At 32.3% G+C, this 20082-nt stretch overlaps 2 protein-coding genes across 2 annotated transcripts in view; one reads left to right on the top strand and one right to left on the bottom strand.

Moving 5' to 3' along the window:
* Positions 1-2331: 2331 nt before the first annotated feature.
* Positions 2332-4734, top strand: LOC122268431 (zwei Ig domain protein zig-3; the record flags this gene model as incomplete). The annotated part of the gene is given in 2 exon segments (XM_043056680.2): positions 2332-2450; positions 4291-4734. Coding segments are annotated over 2 exon segments (131 nt in total), but the record flags the coding sequence as incomplete, so codon positions are not given.
* Positions 4735-9770: 5036 nt separating this feature from the next.
* Positions 9771-20082, bottom strand: part of LOC122269427 (uncharacterized) — a 15872-nt gene continuing 5560 nt past the window's right edge. Inside the window, exon 2 of the mRNA XM_071183901.1 lies at positions 9771-9947. Within this exon, the coding sequence (XP_071040002.1) occupies positions 9771-9947 (177 nt within the window). The remainder of the gene's footprint in view (positions 9948-20082) is intronic.

The raw sequence follows: 20082 nt of genomic DNA, 5'->3' as shown, positions 1-20082 counted from the left end.
ATATATATAGCATTTCTAAACTTACATTTCTACAAAAATATAGACTAAAAATATTATTTTAAAAATATACAATTAGACGAGAAAAACCGATTACAGTTTTAAAATTCACGATGCGAAAGTGTCGAAAATTTATTTAAAAAAATATCATGCAACAGAAAGCAAGCAAAAATCTATTCCACAGTGTAATAAATATTCATCTTATGCTTTATTAAAATATAGAAATGTATATTTTTAAAATTTAACTATATCTCTTGAATACAATTCCGAAAATAGAACTCCACAATTTAATTATCTCAAAGTTCTTGTTCGATAATGGTAAAAGTATGCTAGTTATAATCTGAAAATGTACAAAAATGTAAATATGCAGAAAAATAAATAATGAAAAAGATCTGTATATTTAGAGATTAGAAGCGCTTATTAACTGATTTTTCCGGTCCATTTATATATTCTAAACTGGTTAAATTTTCAAAATTACATTCAAGTTGCATTTTTATGGCCTATCAAAATTGAAACGTAAGATATTGCTTGATTAAAAACCTCATCTGCATCGAAAATATGTAAATAGGAAATAACAGTCGGCATGTTTCAAGCTCTCAAAAACAGACGCCCATTTTCTAGACTTGTCAGACGTGAATGAGAGGAAACAAAAATGATTTGAGATATGAAACCAAAAGTTGTCAGCGGAAAAATTGAAAAACAAAGGTAAGAAAGGAAACTAGTAAAACCACAGTTAACGACTACCACTCCACAGTTCCTCACTACCTCTCCATAGCGATTGGAAATGCACTTTACCCTGATTTGCCCCTCTCGACTACTGTGTTTTTTCTTGATCATTTTTTTCTCTTAGCTACTATGGTTTCTCTAGTTTCGTTTCACACCTTTATTTTCCCATGTCTCGTTGGCAACTTTTCGTTTTATATTTCAAATCATTTTTGTTTCTTCGCGTCTGAGAAGTCTTGAAAATGGGCGCCTGTTTTTGAGTGCTTGAAACTTGCTGACTTATTTCCTATTTATGTATTTTTTAGTACTCCTATTACATATTTATAAAAATATTTAAGTAAAATACTTGTGATGGAATAAAAGTAATAAAAAAAAAGACTTTATTTTCAAGTAATGAATAACTAATGCATTTTTGAAAAATCGCATAAGTACCTCGCATTAAATAAAAACATCAATGAAAAAGTACGTTTTGCAGACAACTATTTTCAAAATTTATTTTCGCTAATTTTCCTTTTTATTTCAACACGCGAAAAATATGTTTCAAATTTCTTACTTTAGGTTTACGCATACACTGAAAACAAATTATGAACTAGACTAGATGGCCGTTCCAGATCTATAAATTGAACTTTCTGGCATAAAACCCTATTTGCAGACTAATATTTATAGAAAATTACGATGAGAAAATTTCATACATTCATTAAATATTTTCAAAATAATTAGCATTCTATCTTCGATTAATATATTCACTATTACCAATGAAATTTATTCATTAAATCTCGAGGTTCCGCCAAAAGATGTCGATTACTTTGAGTTCAAAAGCCGAAAAAAATGGTTTAGAGATCCAAGTCAAAGATTTTGATGGTTTTCCATAGATAGACCAACGTAATCTTGATGGAAATCATTAATAATTCCATCATGAACCATTGTATTTTCTGATAGTAACCAACAAAAGTAACCATCACCCCAATGTAGGAACTCTGACTGATTTACGATGGTCCAACATAAGAATAGCAATTTGTTTTGATGGTTTGTTCATGTTGAACCAACAGAAATTTCCATCATAGTTTCTTAGAAATCAAATCTTGGAACAGCCATGAACCACCATCACTTCAATGTAGGAATTGGGACTGATTTATGATGGTACTACATTTAAAAAAAAAACATTGTTTTGATGGTATATTTCTGAGAACCAACCAGTATTCCAACTCATGGAAATGTATAATTGGAATCATCACGGATCATCATGAATTGTTGATTCATGAGAATCGAATTCTCTTGATGGTTAACCATCATAGTATTAAAGAAGCCTTTTCCACCATGGAATGACGGAAGTTTGTTGGCATATCAAACACCATGAGCAAGGAATGGAAAATGTTGGACGATGGTGACTATCAAATGATGTTGTACCATCATGAATTGCACTGAAAAAACCAACATAAACCATCAAAATTTTTTGATGGAACCATCAAGAATTTTGACTTGAAAAGTCTAAAATTTATTTCTGTGACAAATCTCTTAATATCGCTCCCTGAAATTGCTTTATTCAAAACTTTTATATGTTATGATTGTTTGATATATGACTGAGGTAACTTTTTTTTCCCCTTCAGGTTCTACCTAGTGGAGATCTAATCATCAGGAATCTAAAGTGGAGTGACATGGGAAATTATGTTTGCGTGGCGGAGAATGCTCATGGCGTTGCGCAAGTAGAAGCATTTGTATATCCGGCCAATGTAAGTCATTTACAATTCTTCATAAAGTACACGACTTAGACTGCTCTAAATAAGGTACGACCTGATGCAGTTAAGCAGATAAACAAAATAGTATTCATCTACACTTTCAAATGATTTGGTTTAAAGTTGTACCTTGAATCGTAGTACCTCAATATAATAAAGGTTTGATAAAACTTTAATGGAGGACTGGATACCATGTTACCGATGAAGTAGGAATTTTTAGGTATTGGCCGCCTTTGGCGACCACCTTTCAAAATTATCTTGTACAACATGTAAATTTTAAAATGGTAACTAAGCCGGACGCGCAGCGCAACTTTATTTAATGATGTCGAAGTTAAAATTTGACGTTTAGACACTGATGAAGGTTCTTGTTTATAGAACTGAAACTATAGTGTGTCACTTTATGTACTTTCAGTGTTTTATTCACGTTATCTTTTGCTTAAAATTACTAAACTTTTTTTCCAATGCCCACCTGAAGAACGACCTATGTCCTACAGGCACATGAAGTTGATTAGTTGGCCAATCTTTCCGGCACACCATATTAGTTGGGTCAACGTTGCTCCCACGGTAAGGACAGATAGTACAGAGAATGAAAGAACATCCATGTCTTGCCCGGGATTCAAACCCAGAACCTTTCTGATCCAATGCCAGTTCCCTGATCCCTGAACAACTTCTTGAGAGGTTTTGGGTTGCGGTTACATCTCCTATTATAGCAGTTCTGTGAAAAGAAACATTGCAAGAATTTTCTCAGATTCCTCAAGGAATCCTGATTTTAATTGTATTATCGTTTAGATATTTCATGCTGCGAATAGATTAAATGTCAAATTTAATTATCGCGTGTTACAATTTTATTTAAACGATGAGTTATTGCGGGTCAAAGTTGGAAAGTTGATTCTCATTCTCTGGTGTATCGATACTTTTGATTTTAGTAGTAATGATTATGAGCCACGATGAATCAGTGGGGAAAAGCGCTGAGCCGCCGTTGTAAAGAATTAGGGCTCGATCCTCAGTGACGGCTTGAGGCCCACACACCTTCAGATGAATGGGTACTATCTTGTCTTGGAAGTAAAAGCGACATTGTGCACAATACTGTTGTACAGCCACAATCATGTCGTTGGTTTTGAAATTGTCGAGCACTAACCCCTTAACGATCGGTTAATTTTCAAGAAAACGGTCATAAAAGTGCCTATTTTTTTGGCTTTTGTATTTGTATTACGTATTTGATTAGTGCTGCAACTAGTTTAAAATAAACTAACTATCTAAAGTTACCTTAAAAATATCCTGGTACTGCTACCTGGTGTGTAAAATGAGAAATAAAATGTTTTCCGGTCAAAAGAAATGAATTAGTTTTATTCTTATTGGCACGTTACTACTGAACACTCCAGCCCGTCAATATCACGGGAGCGAGAAATAGAGGGCGAAACCTCCCCCCGTCATTTTCACGGGAGCGAAAAGGAAGGGGTTAATCTGCATTCCCCCTCCGACCTACAACGCGATGTTGCCATAAAGCTTTTTTTCGTCTCTATACTAAGTAATATTTAGTTATTTTTGTGTAATACTGTTCGTTTAAAAACATTCAAAAAACAAATCATGTTATGAGTCCATCATTTAAAATGGGTTCCGTATGTAACTGAAGCCGAAGATAAAAGAAACAATAGGAAAAAGGGGGAAAGCTTTGCGTCTATGACATTTATTATCACAATTAGATCCATTGCGTCGAAATGAAGTTTTCTAAATTCAATCGTCTTCTTACGGTGGTCGAACAATATGTTTTTCTTGTGTGTTTCTGTTTGTTATTTGAGTGCGAACCTATTTCGATAAAATATTATTTTATTTACAGCCTGAATCTTAGGAGAAAGTGATGAAGAAATAGAAAACTATTCAGCCAAAAATGATAATGGACAAAAGTGATTTCACAATTTTCTTGCAGAAATTTATTCAGAAGAACTATATTTCTGTGTTATACCAGTATTTCTATTTATTGAAGAAAATCGTAGTCAATTTACTGTTCGTTAGTTTTATTTATTGAAATTTTATATTCTTGTATGTATACAATTATATGTAAATATTTATTATTTTAATAAATAAATCGAATCACAATTTTCTTTTGTTGAAATCAGTGTAAAGAATTGCATTTCTCCTTCAGTTTATTTAGTTGTATAAATATTATTTTGTCAAATAAACTGAATCAAACTTTTATGTCATTGTATCAAACTAAGAAAGTAAAAGAATGTGCAAATTGCTTTATTGTGTAAATATTTTTTAATAAATTAGTTGAGTTGTACTCGTTTCACTCAATATGAAAAAATATGTAAGACATTTATATTATTTTTCTCTTAAAAGATCGCGTGATTTTGTTATGATAGTTCTGTGAAAAATATTTTGAAGTGGGAAGATCGTTACTAATTGACTCATATGAAAGTCTCATTAATATAAATAAATAAAGATTAAAAAATGTAGCATCGTTGAAAATCTAGAAAATCATATCTAGATTTCTTTTCGCACTAATTTAGTATTAAAACATTTAAACTATTGCCACTTAATAAAGACTTTTAATTATCAATAATCTTCGGATCTTACCTATCTTGAACTGAAGAAATCCCAGCTTCCCTGAAGAAATTCCAGCTTCTCAGAAACTGGTTGATTCCCCCCACCCACCATTGGTACAAGGGAAATAAGCCTGGAGCTTCTTTGATCATTCCCTTTGAAAGGAGAGTCTGCACCACCATCTCCTGCCTAGCTACCGGCCATCTTAAAGGTTCACTATTTTCTGAGGGAACTAAAACCTACCCCCTCTGCCCTAAATGCCATCTACACCGAACTGTCTTGGTCTTCTCTGGGAAGACATTTACTCTAATCCTCTTTTGGTGTTTGATTTTCTTCAGGTCAACGGGTTCATAGATCTGGTCTGACTTCGTCAGGCCAGAAGAGGATAAGCAACAACAACAAATATCAATAATGACATAATAAGTACTGAACTAACAATTTGCATCTTATTTAGCACACAATTCATAATTAATGTATTTAATACCACAATATAAACAATCAATAATTGTTTTTATAAACGCAACAATCGAAATCAAATTTCATTTTTAAAACTACTTCACAACTTGCATTCCATAAGATTGCACATGAAGTTCACATGTGACAGAATTTTGCCAGTTTGTATGCAATATCCTTTACACCAGTCAATGTTTCCCAACCTTTTTATCACCTGTCAACGTTTGATAATTTTACCGCTACCCGCTGGGGGGGACGACGACGTTGATTTATATTTTAGATTATTTTGATTTAATAATTTTAATTTAATTGTATTTAAACACCCCTTCAAAATAAAATACAGTTACACCAAAAAATATATAGTTATTTAACATTTTAACTTACTTAAATCAATTAGTCACGATCGAGAGAGAAGACAAAGTTCTTCATTAGTTCCAATGTAAATTTCGCGCCGCTCTTTCGTGTTTTATGTATGATATTTCCTGTTATGATGATTGATTTTTTTTAAATTAAAACTAATTGAAAGAGAAAATAGTTGCAGTGGTCTTCTTTTTTTACTTTCTAAAGCATTAAAAAATTTATGTCACTACCTTCGGAGCCCCTTTTTTTGAAATAAATAAAATTTTAATGGAACTATTTTTAATTTGGGGTATAAACCTAAGAATTTAAATTCAATTTCAATGAACTGGGCGGCCTGGTAAAATTTGATCCACAGACCTTGAGTTGGGGAACACTGCTTTAAACAAGACAGCGTTCTGCCAATTTATAAATGACATCCTTATACTCCGTGGCAAGTTAAGAAAAGACCAGTGCGGTATAGGATTTATGTAAACATCCATAACTGCATGTAGTTTCATTTTATTTAATTATCAAATTATACAAATATGCTTTTAATACAATATAAAAGGTTTTAAAAGTTCAACACCCCAAATTTGATTCTTCCTATCTTTTACGATATAGATCGTAGAATTATTAAAAATGAAAAAAAAATTTAGTTTCATAGTCTTACTGGAATTCTAGATTCTTCAACATATTTCAATAAATAATGGAGAACATTCATTCGTGAAACAGAAACTACATGATTCTGTTAAATCAAGACACAAAATTTTAACACTTATGAAATTTGAAAAGTTAATATTTAAAAGTTTTTACCTTACCAAATTATGATTCAAAGCTTTTGATTAGGTAAATTCTGTCTGGTCAGAGTTAAAAATTGTTACGATAGATTAGTGGTTCCTAATTTTTTTCCGCTGCGGAACTCTATATGGAACCCTCTTCTTTCGGCAGAACCCCCAGACTTAATGAATAAATTTCATTAGTAATTGTCAATATATAATCAAAGGACTATTAGTTTATTATTTTGAAATTATTTAATGAATGTATGAAATATGAAATTTTTTCATCAGATCATTTTATCAATACTAGTCATAAATTGGATTTTATATCAGAAAGTTGAATTTACAGGTCTAGAGCGGCATCAAATCTAATTCATAAATTAATTTTATTGTGTGCATAAACTGAAAATTAATGAGCTGAAATATGATTTTCGTTGAAATAAAACGAAAAATTGCAAAAATGAAGGTGAAAATGGTTAATAGCAAAACATACTTCATTGCTGTTTTAATTTGGGGTAAAATACTGATGCAACTGTCAGAAAGTTGAATTTACAGGTCTGGAGCGGCATCAAGTCTACTTCATAAACTGATTTTAGTGTGTGCATAAACTGAAAATGAATGAGCTGAAATATGGTTTTCGCTGAAGTAAATCGAAAAATGACGAAAATAAATGTGAAAAATGGATACCCCATTTTGTTTACTCTTTTTTGCCATGTAAAGTCAGCAACCATCGTAGCACAAAATACGTTCGCAGTCCCACAATCTAACAGCATAACTCCCAAGCAAACTTCTAATCACAGCATTATATTTTTATTTATTTACTTATTTTTGTTGCTTTCGGCCGTGTAAAAACGTGAGAAAACAAAACGTACTGACAAATTCTGCTATGCCCGAATTTTCTCGGGTTAATAAATATTAGCAATATTCGTACCCGAGTTAACCCGGGATTATCGGGAAAGCGGTTAAAATTGAAAACTTCAGATTCTTTCAGAATATAATCAAACAGGTGTAGAAAATGAAATATATCGATTCAAATTCCTCATTCAGATCGATATTCTAAATTAAGATAGGTTTTTTTAATTTGTATCCCTTAAAATTAAAAAAAGAAAAAATCCTAAAAAAAGCCAAATCCTAAAAGAGATTCAGTTGCATAATGAGACATCTAAGACGTGGGTGTTCTTATTTTACATAAGAAACGGGTAAAGTTAAATATTCGTAGAACAACTAGAAAAAAAGGAAGGATAGAACTAGAATTTGTTTGAATCTTAACAATTTATCATTTGTAACATACCGTTCATCTAATTTTATTTTTTTCCTACTTATTTAAAAAAAAAACTCCAGAAAAGTAATTTCCGTTCGAAAAAAATTCTAAATTGTTTCATTGAGTAAATATTACTCCTTCTTTCAACTTTTCGGCTTATTCTAAATAAAAAATGTTCTCGAATAAATAACTATATCCGTGAAATACTTTAAAAAAATGGAATTATCTTTTAATGGGAACCTGAATTATTAATAAGCTTCTTTAAATGTAAATTTAAAATTAATTACTATTTTAGTAATGTTTAAATTTAGCATAGATAGTACAATTTTTTCTTTCTTAAACTCAGAAAGATTTAGGAAGAACTTCAAACAAATATTCTACATTTCGAAGAAAAACCTTCATAGCATATTTGTTTGAGATCAAATCAAAGCTATTCAAATCATTACTATATAGATTACAAAAAAATTAATTAATTAATTAAGCTTAGTAAAATAAAGAAAGATTTTTTTTTTAAATCTATAACAAAAATAAATTTCATCATAAGGATATTAAATCTTATTAAATTTAGTGAAATAGCTTCGTTTTATTTCCTATTGAATAGAGTACAATTCGAGATTTCTTTCAAAAAACTCAGTTTAATTAAGATTGGCTTAAGACGGTGCTCCACGGCGGTGGAGCACCGTCGCTCATATCATACAACCACAAACTCGTTTGTAGGGCGGGTCACATTCCCACAATCACACACAAAGGAGAAAGAAACATCCATGCCATGNCTTTCAACTTTTCGGCTTATTCTAAATAAAAAATGTTCTCGAATAAATAACTATATCCGTGAAATACTTTAAAAAAATGGAATTATCTTTTAATGGGAACCTGAATTATTAATAAGCTTCTTTAAATGTAAATTTAAAATTAATTACTATTTTAGTAATGTTTAAATTTAGCATAGATAGTACAATTTTTTCTTTCTTAAACTCAGAAAGATTTAGGAAGAACTTCAAACAAATATTCTACATTTCGAAGAAAAACCTTCATAGCATATTTTGTTTGAGATCAAATCAAAGCTATTCAAATCATTACTATATAGATTACAAAAAAATAAATTGATTAAACTTAGTAAAATAAAAAAAGATTAATTTTTTAAAAAAATTTTTTATGTCTATAACAAAAAAAAATTTCATCATAAGGATATTAAATCTTATTAAATTTAGTGAAATAGCCTCTTTTTATTTCATATTGAATAGCGTACAGATTGAGATTTCTTTCAGAAAACTCAGTTTAATTAAGATTGACCCATCAGAATATTAAGGATTATTAAATGTGATTAAAAGTTTCTTCCAGTTAAGTCAGTTTAATTAAAGATTGACGCACCCGAATATTAAAGATATTAAATTAAGGACATTAAATGTCATTCAATTTAGTGAAATAGCTTCGTTTTATTTCCTGTTGAATAGCATACAGATTGAGATTTCTTTCAGCAAAGTCAGTTTAATTAAGATTGACCCATCAGAGTATTAAGGACATCAAATGTGATTAAGTTTAGTGAAGTAGCTTCGTTTTATTCCCGATTGAAATGCGTATAGATTGAGATTGATATGAGGCCTGTTATGAGGCAAACAAACATTCGAAACGAAACAGTTAAGAGGCTCCGCCCCATTCTCTTAAGCAAGGAAACTTCGTGACTTTGTAATTATTTCGTAATTTGTAATCTATATTATATAAAACGCTAATACGTACGTATGTATCAATAAAACCGATGATATTTCTTTTCTCACGCTGGCAACAGTTTTTATTTTTAATTGATAAGCTTCGGCGCGCAAGAACACGTAGTGAGCATCATATAGCTAATCTACATTATATGAAACGCTAATACGTTTTAATTGATAGGCTTCGGCGCGCAGGAGCATGTTGTTGTTGCTTCCAATCCCAGCTGGGATAGCGGAGCTATACCAGCTCCATGAGGCCGTGAGTTTTCAAAAAATCGAGGAAAAGGAGAGGTCTCTCAAGAACCTCTTCCATGATGAAACCCAGGCAATCAAGTAGATGGTGAGGACTAGCCTCGCTGGAGTTGCACTTTTTACAAGATGGAAAAAGTTTAATTTGTCCAGTGAAAGTGAGGCTCTTAGTGCAAGAGCACGTAGTGAGCATCATATAGCTAATCGGATGAATTCTCACCAAATTATCAAAAAAAATTCTCACAAAATTATCTTTATCGAAGCCGATGCTTTACATCCGGCGTTCAGTACTATTTCATATTGTTTTACAACACATGGTTTCAGCCCTCTGGTGGGAAAGACTTTAAAACAAAACTTACAATAGTTTTGTTTTTACTTTTCCTCAACAACTGAAATTTAGAATGGTGTGATTAAGAAAAATATGTGAACTGTTTGCAATCTTAAATTATATTGAAATGCACAGGTTTAGAATTTTCTACAGCGAAAAGTTTTCGGAACTTCAGTGTTCAAAAAAGTATACTAAAACTAGACGTTAAGAACGTATCCAATGAGCGAGCAAAGCGAGCATCGGATTGCGAAGCAATCCGAAATGAACTGCGAAAGCAGTTCCGGGGATTGGCGAGCGCCAGCGAGTAGGGGGCGAAGCCTCCTAGTTAGTTATAATTTGTAAAAGCATATACGGACAAGAAACGTTTCTCGGCATGTCTTCTTATACTTGAAATTTCGAAACCATATTGAAAATTGTAGGGTCTCACACTTCTTCCCCCCTTTCTTTTAGATCTCTAATCTTTTTTAACCTAGCTGACTTTTTATATTGCTGCGATGTGAAAAAAATTCTTCGAAAAAAAAACAGGTCATTGACGTTCAAATTAGGCGAATATTCCTTTTTTTTCGGCAACTCCGTCTGAGAATACATACGAAAAAATAAAATAAAAATCTAACTTTATTAATTTCAGACCTAAATTAATATTTCTTTCTATATAAAAATCTAATGGTGGTGTCGCAGTTTACCATTGTTGTCGGTGAATTTTATTGGCCAGAAAATCACACGGTAGGATCCAGTTTTCCCACATTAAATTTTCATGTTGGTTTAGTAGTCATCAGCATAAAATTGATATAAGTCGTTGTTTTCCTATAAATATTTTTGCATCCATAATTTAAATGTATTTACCTGTACTGTTATGTTTTTAATTTTCTTTGTTTTCTAAAAAAAAAGTTTAGGAGGATTGTTTTTATTATTATTATTGTTGTTAGAATAACGAAATTCTACGTTACGTTTCAAAATAAAGTTATTTAATTCGCTTTCTGGTCTTATTAACTGTTTTGCAATTGCTATTCGTTGGCGCAAATTACATTAATACGAGTATACTATTATGAATTACGATTTAAGCGAAGCGATAAATGATTTAGAACTTAACTTTCAGCTTCATGCACAAAGTGATGAATGCGAGCCGCGATTGCTCAGGGGATAGAGCGTTCACCTTCCAATGCGGCGAACCGGGTTCGAATCCCAGTCGATACGAATTCCGCATCTGGCTTGCACTGACCACAGTGTTGACGTGAAATATCCTCAGTGGTAGACGGATCATGGAATAGAGTCCCCTTGCCATCAGGCTAACCGTGGGAGGTTCTCGTGGTTTTCCTCTTCGTGTAACGCAATTGCGGGTTAGCTCCATCAAAAAGTCCTCCACGAAGGCAAATTTCTCCCAATACTTGATCCAGGAGTTCCCTTGTCTTCTTGATAGGGTTCAAAATTACATGGCTACGGAGTTGAACATTAGTCGCAAACCCATAAAATTGGGTCGGCTGTTCAACGACGGTTATTAAAAATAATTTAAAAAAAAGTGATGAATGCAAAAATTTTATTTAAAATAACATTCGTTTGTTTGGTAAATAAAAATATTAAATTACAGTAGTGAATTTCTCTAATTTTTTAATACAATATGCTTTTAATTTAAACATTTTTTTTAAAAAAATGAAGGGGGATCGCTCCCCAGTTAGAAATATTAATCTTTCGATTGCATCGAGTCTTTCAAATAAATGCCATTAATTAAAGAATTATACTTTAAGTTTTTATTTATTTCATAAAATGAACCTGTCTTCAAACTATCGTTTGAGGAAAGCATCATTGATTTAGAAAAGGGGTTTCCAACGTACGTGAGGCCGGGGGCCCCAATTAAAAACATCAGTAAAATAGCGGGCCTCAACTTTATCAAAAAAAAAAAAATTTTTTTTTTTTGACTTATTAGGAATTATAGCAACAAAAAAATTATCGAGCATCTGAATTTAAAGTTTTTCTTTTCTGTACATTTCATATTCACTTCAAAGAATTTAAATAAAATATGATATTCATTACCTTCTTTACGCGTTTTAAAATTTATAAACTTGAAAAATTTCGTCCAAAATGAGCGGCTTCAAAAAGTTAAATCGGAGAATTTCTCCGAGAAAATTTCTGATACACACATGCTAACTTATATTCCAAAAATACAAAAAAAAGAAAAACAAAAGCAACATACACGTTTTTCTTTGTATTTGAATAAATATTTTCTTGGATGCAAAACCTGAGAAATAAATTTTTTTGCACCGTTGATATGGTAAATTTCACAAAAGCGAAGAAATTAGGCTGTTTTTTAACGAAAGAAAAGTATTTTAAACACATATAGATTTTTTACTAAAATTGCCAGCAAAAAAATGAGTTTAATTCGCGGGCCACAAAAAAAGGCTTCAATGATCGGATGTGGGCCGCGGGCAGTCAGTTGGTGACCACTGATTTAGAACATAGTTTGAGAGGAATGCTTCTACTCCCCCGCGTCGAATAATTGTACACAATTCTTTTTCCTTTTTATTTTACCATTCGAAATATCTTTCCTGATTTATTTTAGGATTTTATTCCATTCTCTCCCTCTGTACTTGAAGCGCATATATCCGCTTTCAATAGATGAGCAACCACTTTCGTAGAACTCGATTCCTAATATAGAAACAACCGGCTGTTATTTTTTACGCATTATATCCAACCTTCAAACACGTGTGAGATTATGTGTTGTTGGAAGAAACTGGATCTGATTGCTTTCAAGCAGTTTTGACCGGTTCCTTATCATGTTTAAAAGAGACTAAATATTGACTTAGATAAAAATAATGAAAGGGAGAAAAAAAAATAATTTATATAACGAAGTCCGAATCTGATTAAGATATTTTCGCAGAAAACTGGGTTATGTAAGTGTAAACAAATCGTCTTGCACATAGTAACCAAATAAGGGTTAATGATTTCTTAAAAAAATTTCGTTTAAATGTAAACAATTCTTTTTCTGTGAAAGCATAGTTCTCAGGTATAGACTGATGGAATAGTATTTTAAGGGAAAATACCACTGTGACGTTTGAAGCAAATTAGTCTTTTTTTTTTATTTTCACGTAATTTAACAATATGCATATTTTAATACATTTTATTTTGTTTAAAGCTGTTTTTCGAAGAATCCGTCGTAAGTTGTAATGATGCTTTTTTGCGAAAAATATGCTATTTTTATAACTGCTATGAGTTTGCAACTGTTACTCATGACTTAAGTTTAGCCTATCTAAAACCATCGCTGTCTACTTTTATTTTGAAAATGACGCAAAACTTCAATATTGGGAAAAGCCATAGTTTTGTGAAAACGAAAAGCGTTTGCGGTCTAATTTTTTAATATTTAAAAACTTACTCCATATTGCATTACTTAAGTTCAGGAAAATTAGCAAAAACTGAGAATAAGGCACTGATTTTTATAATTTTTATTTAGGTCGAAACATTTCGCCAAATTTGCGATTTTCAAAAAAGTTTAATAACTTCTAAAAAATGTAAGTTACTTGTCTGTTTTAAAGCCCAGATCAATAACGGCAAGATTATCTACAGGGTGTCTCAGTTAAGCGTTTCAGAACTTCTACGAGGGGTAGGGGGCATCCTGACGACTCGAAATTATATAGCAATGTTGGGTCGGAAATGCTTTCCTGAAGCGGTGACGTACACAGAAGTACCATAAAGAAAAGAGACCGTAAGTGAAAAGTCGCTATCAAAATCTATGAAAAAATTATATGGTACATGGGCCAAAGTAAGTGTTCGAAGTTTCTGCCACCGGCTACAATGTAGACCTCACTTCTCCGGCGCATGGACATTCGAACATTCTGCTGTACTCCAGGCATATCTCGCAGGCAGCTACTGCGATTCTTGCAACCAGCATTATCAACAGGGGTATCATAAACCAGTGTTTTCATATGACTCCAGAAATCAAGATATGATAGGTCGGGTGACCGAGGTGGTCATATAATTTTTTCAATGTATTATTATAGCGATTTTTCACTTACGGTCAATTTTCTTTATGGTGCTTCTGTGTACGTCACCGCTTCAGGAAAGCATTTCCGACCCCACATTGCTATATGATTTCGAGTCTTCGGGATGCCCCCTACCCCTCTTAGAAGTTCTGAAACGCTCAACTGAGACACCCTGTATATAGTTTAAAATCATTGCATTGCTTCAAGTGTAAGGCGACAGAGCTTCGAAAAACAGCGCTTAATGTATAATTGAAATTCGTTTAAACGAAAAAATACAGCTAACTCTTAACATTGACGTACCGACGAAGAAACCGATGGATTCGATTTATTAAACTAATTGCCGATAGGGAAGATTATCAGCTGAATTTATTTGAAATTTTAAGAGTATTCTTTAAAAAAATTTCGCCAAGGAAAATAACCAACACAGTTTATGTTCTTTAAACGCGAAGCAAAGCTCTGATTTTAAACTATATAAACGATCTTTGAACGATCTTATTATTTATTCTTATTACTTATTAGCAAAACTATGAGCCACATCGGAGGAAATTAAGGTGCTGGCGGGAGTGCTGAAGACAGACTTAACAGTTATGAATTTACAAGAGCTATGAAAACAGCATATTAGTTGTTAAGAACCAAAATTTCGCATTAAAAAAGTAAAATTTATGAAAAACATTCTGAACAGAGTATCTTAATGTAGCTTCAATTCTTATACCACTCACAGTTTTTGATTTTTAAAATGATGAAATCTGATTTTTGTTAGAAAATTCTTCTCATGCGTATAAATCTCTTTTAATTTCATTAAAACCACGTGTGGGGATAGTAGTTATCGACAATGTCAACCTTCATCTATGAAAAAACCGTAGAATCGAGTTAACATGTTTTATATACTAGTGAATTGGAATTATATTATTGTAGTGGTAGATACACTACACACGATTTACTTTCAAGAGAATAAATATATTTAATTTGACTGTTAAATATGCACTAAGGCTGCACTAAAGATTAAGTATACATCAGAAAGAAAGTCAACGGACCCTTATAATTTAACATATCGTTCAAAAATTTTACATAAAAATAAACTAAAACAATATTGGTCGTGCTTGGTGTTGTTACGTTCAGGCCAACAGGCCCTCATAGTAACGAAAAATATCTAACATCACGAACCCATTTTTACCCATTAGATACTACACTTGAATAAAGGTATCAATAGGATCGAATTGAGAGCTAGAGCTAGTTGCTGGGTAAAAGAAAAAAGAAAAGATTAAGTATATAGGATGTTTCGTTAACACCGTCCTCAACATGTATTTTTAGAATCATCATCACAAATAAAAACGAAAAAGCATGCACGTTGAGGATCGCAAATTAATAATTAAACGAGGAAAAACCAAAAACGCTTAAATTATAATACAGGAAGGTGAATGTAATAAACAACAAAAAAGGTTTGATTGGAGGTTGAATTTCTATGGTGTTTCTACTAATCGCATTTCAACAAATCTCTGTTTCCTCCCGCAAGCAAACCTGTTTTGTTGTTTATTACAGTGGTTCTTAACCTTTTTAAGCCGCGACCCAAATTTGAGAAATATGTTCATGTCGCGACCCCCAAAAAAAGTCAAAATTAGGATGAGTAAGCCACAATGACTTCTTCTAGGAGGTGCTGGTATTACTTATTATTTGGTGTATTACTAACTTTTTTTGTTCGACTCAGCGTGACCCAAGAAATATGCTTCGCGACCCAATTTTGGGTCGCGACCCATAGGTTAAGAACCGCTGGTTTATTACATCCATATGAAAAAAAGGCTAGTAAAAGTAAAATATTGCACTAAAATGAGTTCATCCAATTAAAACATTTGGTGATCTATAGTGACCAATACAAAGATGTGTATCGTTAGACCCCTTCATCAAAACTTTTTTTCAATTGAAAATTGATCTTTTTTTAAATTTATGAATAAATTTAGAATCAGTATGAAATATTTGCTAAGTTTTATACCTTTTTCTATTTTACTTAACTCAAGAGACATGAAATAACTAGCGTTAATTATCAATTTAATTAAATTGGAATTGCCACCACACTGGTTAGCCCCTCCTGACGACAAGGGGCTAACCCTACCTAGGTTAGGCCCTTGCATTTTCACCCAAATTCCCCCTACTTAAAAATTTTAAAGGCAATGAGGAATAGGAACAAATGCATATGAAGAAAAAAAAATTTTAAAGCTAACATACATAAAAGTAATAATTAAAAAAATCAACAAAAAGGTTGTGACCGCCTTATTATGATCACTGGTTACCCATTGGTTTTTTTTCTTTCTGGATTGACTCCGTTAAACGCCACAACATTTCAAATCATGGGTTGCAAAAACTGTCTCCATTAATGTTTGTCGTCGGATTGGTTTTCATATACTGCCTATGTACGTGTTTCAAGACGTCACAAAACATTTTTCCTTCTTTAGCATTCATATTTATATTGAAATCACCGTCGAGCCAGTAATTTATTATAGCGTTAATAATAAAAAGAATATAAATATCTATTATATATAATTCTCTTACGTGGCTCCCAAATTTTGGCTGTATTTCTTTTCCGCCGGTGGCAACGTTTGCTTTGTTTTGAAAACACCAAAGCATTCTGCATTCTAATGATGTGTTTTTGATCTAATATATAAGATTCTCTTACGTGGCTCCCAAATTTTGACTGAAGTACTTTGTACAACTAAATAAAATTCTTTTCACAACAGTTAAATATTTACTTTATTTTCTTCATTCACAGATAAAACAGTCGGCAAAGAATTCTGTTAGGTTAAAAAACATTTCGATAAAAAAATAACGAATTCTAAAAGATATAAAAATAAACAACTTAAAAAATAAAAATGCTGTTGCCAGCCATAGAATTTTTTGAAAGTTAACTTAGCAACATAAATCAGAATGACATAGAAACGCAACTAGATCAAAATTATGATACCTGAGCGCTTGACGTAACAAATCCTTTAATTCTAAAAGTGCTGTATCGCCAAATGCCCAAATTAACAATTGTGTTCTTGAAAAAATTCTATAAAAAGTTTTAAATAAACAACCTACTTCTACAACTGCTTCTTGAAGAACTTGGCTCATTGATTAAAAATATTGTTTTAATTTTACAGTACTAACTTTACTTCTACTTTCATTATTGCTATGACCCTCTTTCATTACATTTTACAACTTCATGCTAAATTTGAGGACTTTAAGTTGTTTTGTGGTTGAATACTGACATTTAGAAATGTGTACATAAAAAAAATAATATTTAGAGGTTAAGAGTTGCCTCAGAAAAATTTGAATTGTTGACATTGAACTTAACAATGGAAACAATCGTTTTTGTGAAAAATTGAATTGTATTGTTGACATCAAAACTAAAAATATTGTGTTTCAACTTAACAATACTACCTTAATTTATACTTTAGAATTGCCTCGGAGAAATTTGAATTGTTAGCAATGACTTAAACAAAAAGTTTTATTTTAACTGACAAATACTATATTATAATTTTAACTTTTTCTATGACTATACTCATTTTCTTACTCTTTTCTTTGTTTTTTATACATTTTATTTTTTTGTGATAAAATAAAAAACTTATAGTTGTTCTGCTTCTGAACACTGATGAAAACACAAAATGATGGGCTTCATCAACAATCAAAAATATATACATTTATTTTACAAATTCCATATTATTAAGGTGGCGCCCTTCAGAGAATTAAAAATACAAAATTATCTTCATCAAAGCCGATGCTTTACATCCGGCGTTCAGTGGCAGACTACTATTTCATATTGTTTTACAACACATGGCTTTAGCCCTCTGGTGGGAAAGACTTTAAAACAAAACTTACAACAGTTACTTTTCTCAACAACTGAAATTTAGAATAGTGTGATTAAGAAAAATATGTGAACTGTTTGCAATTTCAAATTAATATTGAAATGTACAGGTTTAGAATTTTCTACAGTGAAAAGTTTTCAGAACTTCAGTATTCAAAAAAGTATACAAAAACTAGACGTTAAGAACTTATCCAAAGAGCGAGCAAAGCGAGCATTGGATTGCGAAGCATTCCGAAATGAACTGTGAAAGCAGTTCCGGGGGTTGGTGAGCGCCAGCGAGCAGGGGGCGAGGCCTCCTAGTACTCTAAATTATTATTATGTAAATACATTAAAAATGCCTGCTAGTGAGAATAAAAAGAAAAACAGCAGTGGTCGCCATAGCAACGCATGCGCACTGCTTACTTGAACACAGTTGAAAAGTGTATGGAAGCCATCAAATCCAAATCCAGACCCATTTTGCCAATGGGTAAAAAGATGTAGCGCTTTTACTCAGCAATACGCACGTTTACGTACCTATGTTTCGCGCATGCTCTGTAGACAACTGAGATATTTTTGTAACAACTGCGCTGAGCAGAACATATAGCGGGATGTTACGTGAAAATACAAAATCTCTCTAACAAGAGAAAACCATAACTTGATAAAGTAACAGTAAAGCAAAAACAACTTGTATAAATCACAAAGGTACAGAAATGGGCATACTATGCTTCTATTCCAAAAATAAGAGTCCCCCAGTAGACTGATCGTGAAGACAAGGTTCCCAATAGAACACCGAAATCAAACATCACTGGCAGCAGTCTGTAAGAGGGTGGGTGACCACTTTGATCAATCTGCGTAATGACCAAAGGTACGCGGTATCGGTCCGAAAGGCTTGGTTTCTTAGGACAGGACGCCGTCAGCTGGAAATCAGCGCTAACCTCTGATTGGTCCATTTGTGAGTATGATAGTATACGTCATCGAACGCTCATCTTGAATTACAATTGCCGTCCAACTCAACTGCAGTTTGATTACAACGTGACGTTAACCACAGAAGCAATGGCGGACAACATCCAAGATTTTGATTTTGACATTAAACATAGCTTCTTCATTAAAAATAGCACTCTTCATTTAGCTCAGCTATAATGTGTTTTTTCTTGGACAAAGTCATTATTTGTTCTCTAAAACACTGGTCGACAATAACAAAATCAATACAAATTCATAATAAATATTTGTTTACGTTATTAACGCATGCGCAATGAGAGATAATGTCTGCGTTGGACCGACTGCTCACGCTGAGCCAACGAAAAAGTATTTTTTTGGCGTCAGATCTACGTCAACTTTCCGCTGACGCCCTGATATGGCGCTAGTTCTAAGAAACCAGGCATTAAGACTGATCTACCGTAAAAGTATTCGACTTTACGCTCAGGTCATTGAGCTACCACAACGGGGAAGCCATTCCCTCTGCAGACGATCAAAATTGTGATGGCATGTTATCGGATCATCCTCAGGAATGTTTCCCAAACTGTCGCTCTAGTGCAGTGATTTCCAACTGGCGGTCCAAGAAGCCTTTTTTTGTGGCCTGCGAACTAAAATATAATAGTTGTCATTTTTTTGCGGACAATTTTCGTAAAAAATCTGTATGGGTTAAAAATACTTTTCTCGTTAATAAAAAACTCATTTCTTCGTTTCTGTGAAATATATCATCCCAACGGTGAAAAAAAAAATATTATTTCTCAGGTTTTGCATCCAAGAAAATATTTATTCAATTACAAAAATAATCGTTTATGCTGCACTTTGTTACTTCATTTTTTTTGTATTTTGTGAATATAATTTAGCATGTATGTATCTGAGATTTTTTCGAAGGAATTCCCCGACTTAACTTTTTTAAACAACTCATTTTGGACCAAAATATTTACACACACATTTGTAAATTTTTAATTTAAAATGTAAATATCTATTCTCTGGTGGTTGCAGCAGACAAACGGCAATTTTGTCATTGAACATTTTGTGTGCTACTATGTAAGTTTTAATAGCAACCTTTTTGAAGTTTTATATCTTAACAGTTAGATATCTGTTGCACATTAATTGTTTAATACATGGGTGCACATTAAAGTTTATGCATCCCGAATTTTTTATTATGCAATTAAATATTTTTAAAAATATACTTCTTATTTCAATTTGTAATTCAATA

The sequence above is a fragment of the Parasteatoda tepidariorum genome, chromosome 8 (genome assembly GCF_043381705.1).
Source record: "Parasteatoda tepidariorum isolate YZ-2023 chromosome 8, CAS_Ptep_4.0, whole genome shotgun sequence".
NCBI classification, from domain to species: domain Eukaryota; kingdom Metazoa; phylum Arthropoda; class Arachnida; order Araneae; family Theridiidae; genus Parasteatoda; species Parasteatoda tepidariorum.
This window is presented reverse-complemented; position numbering and strand designations above follow the sequence as displayed.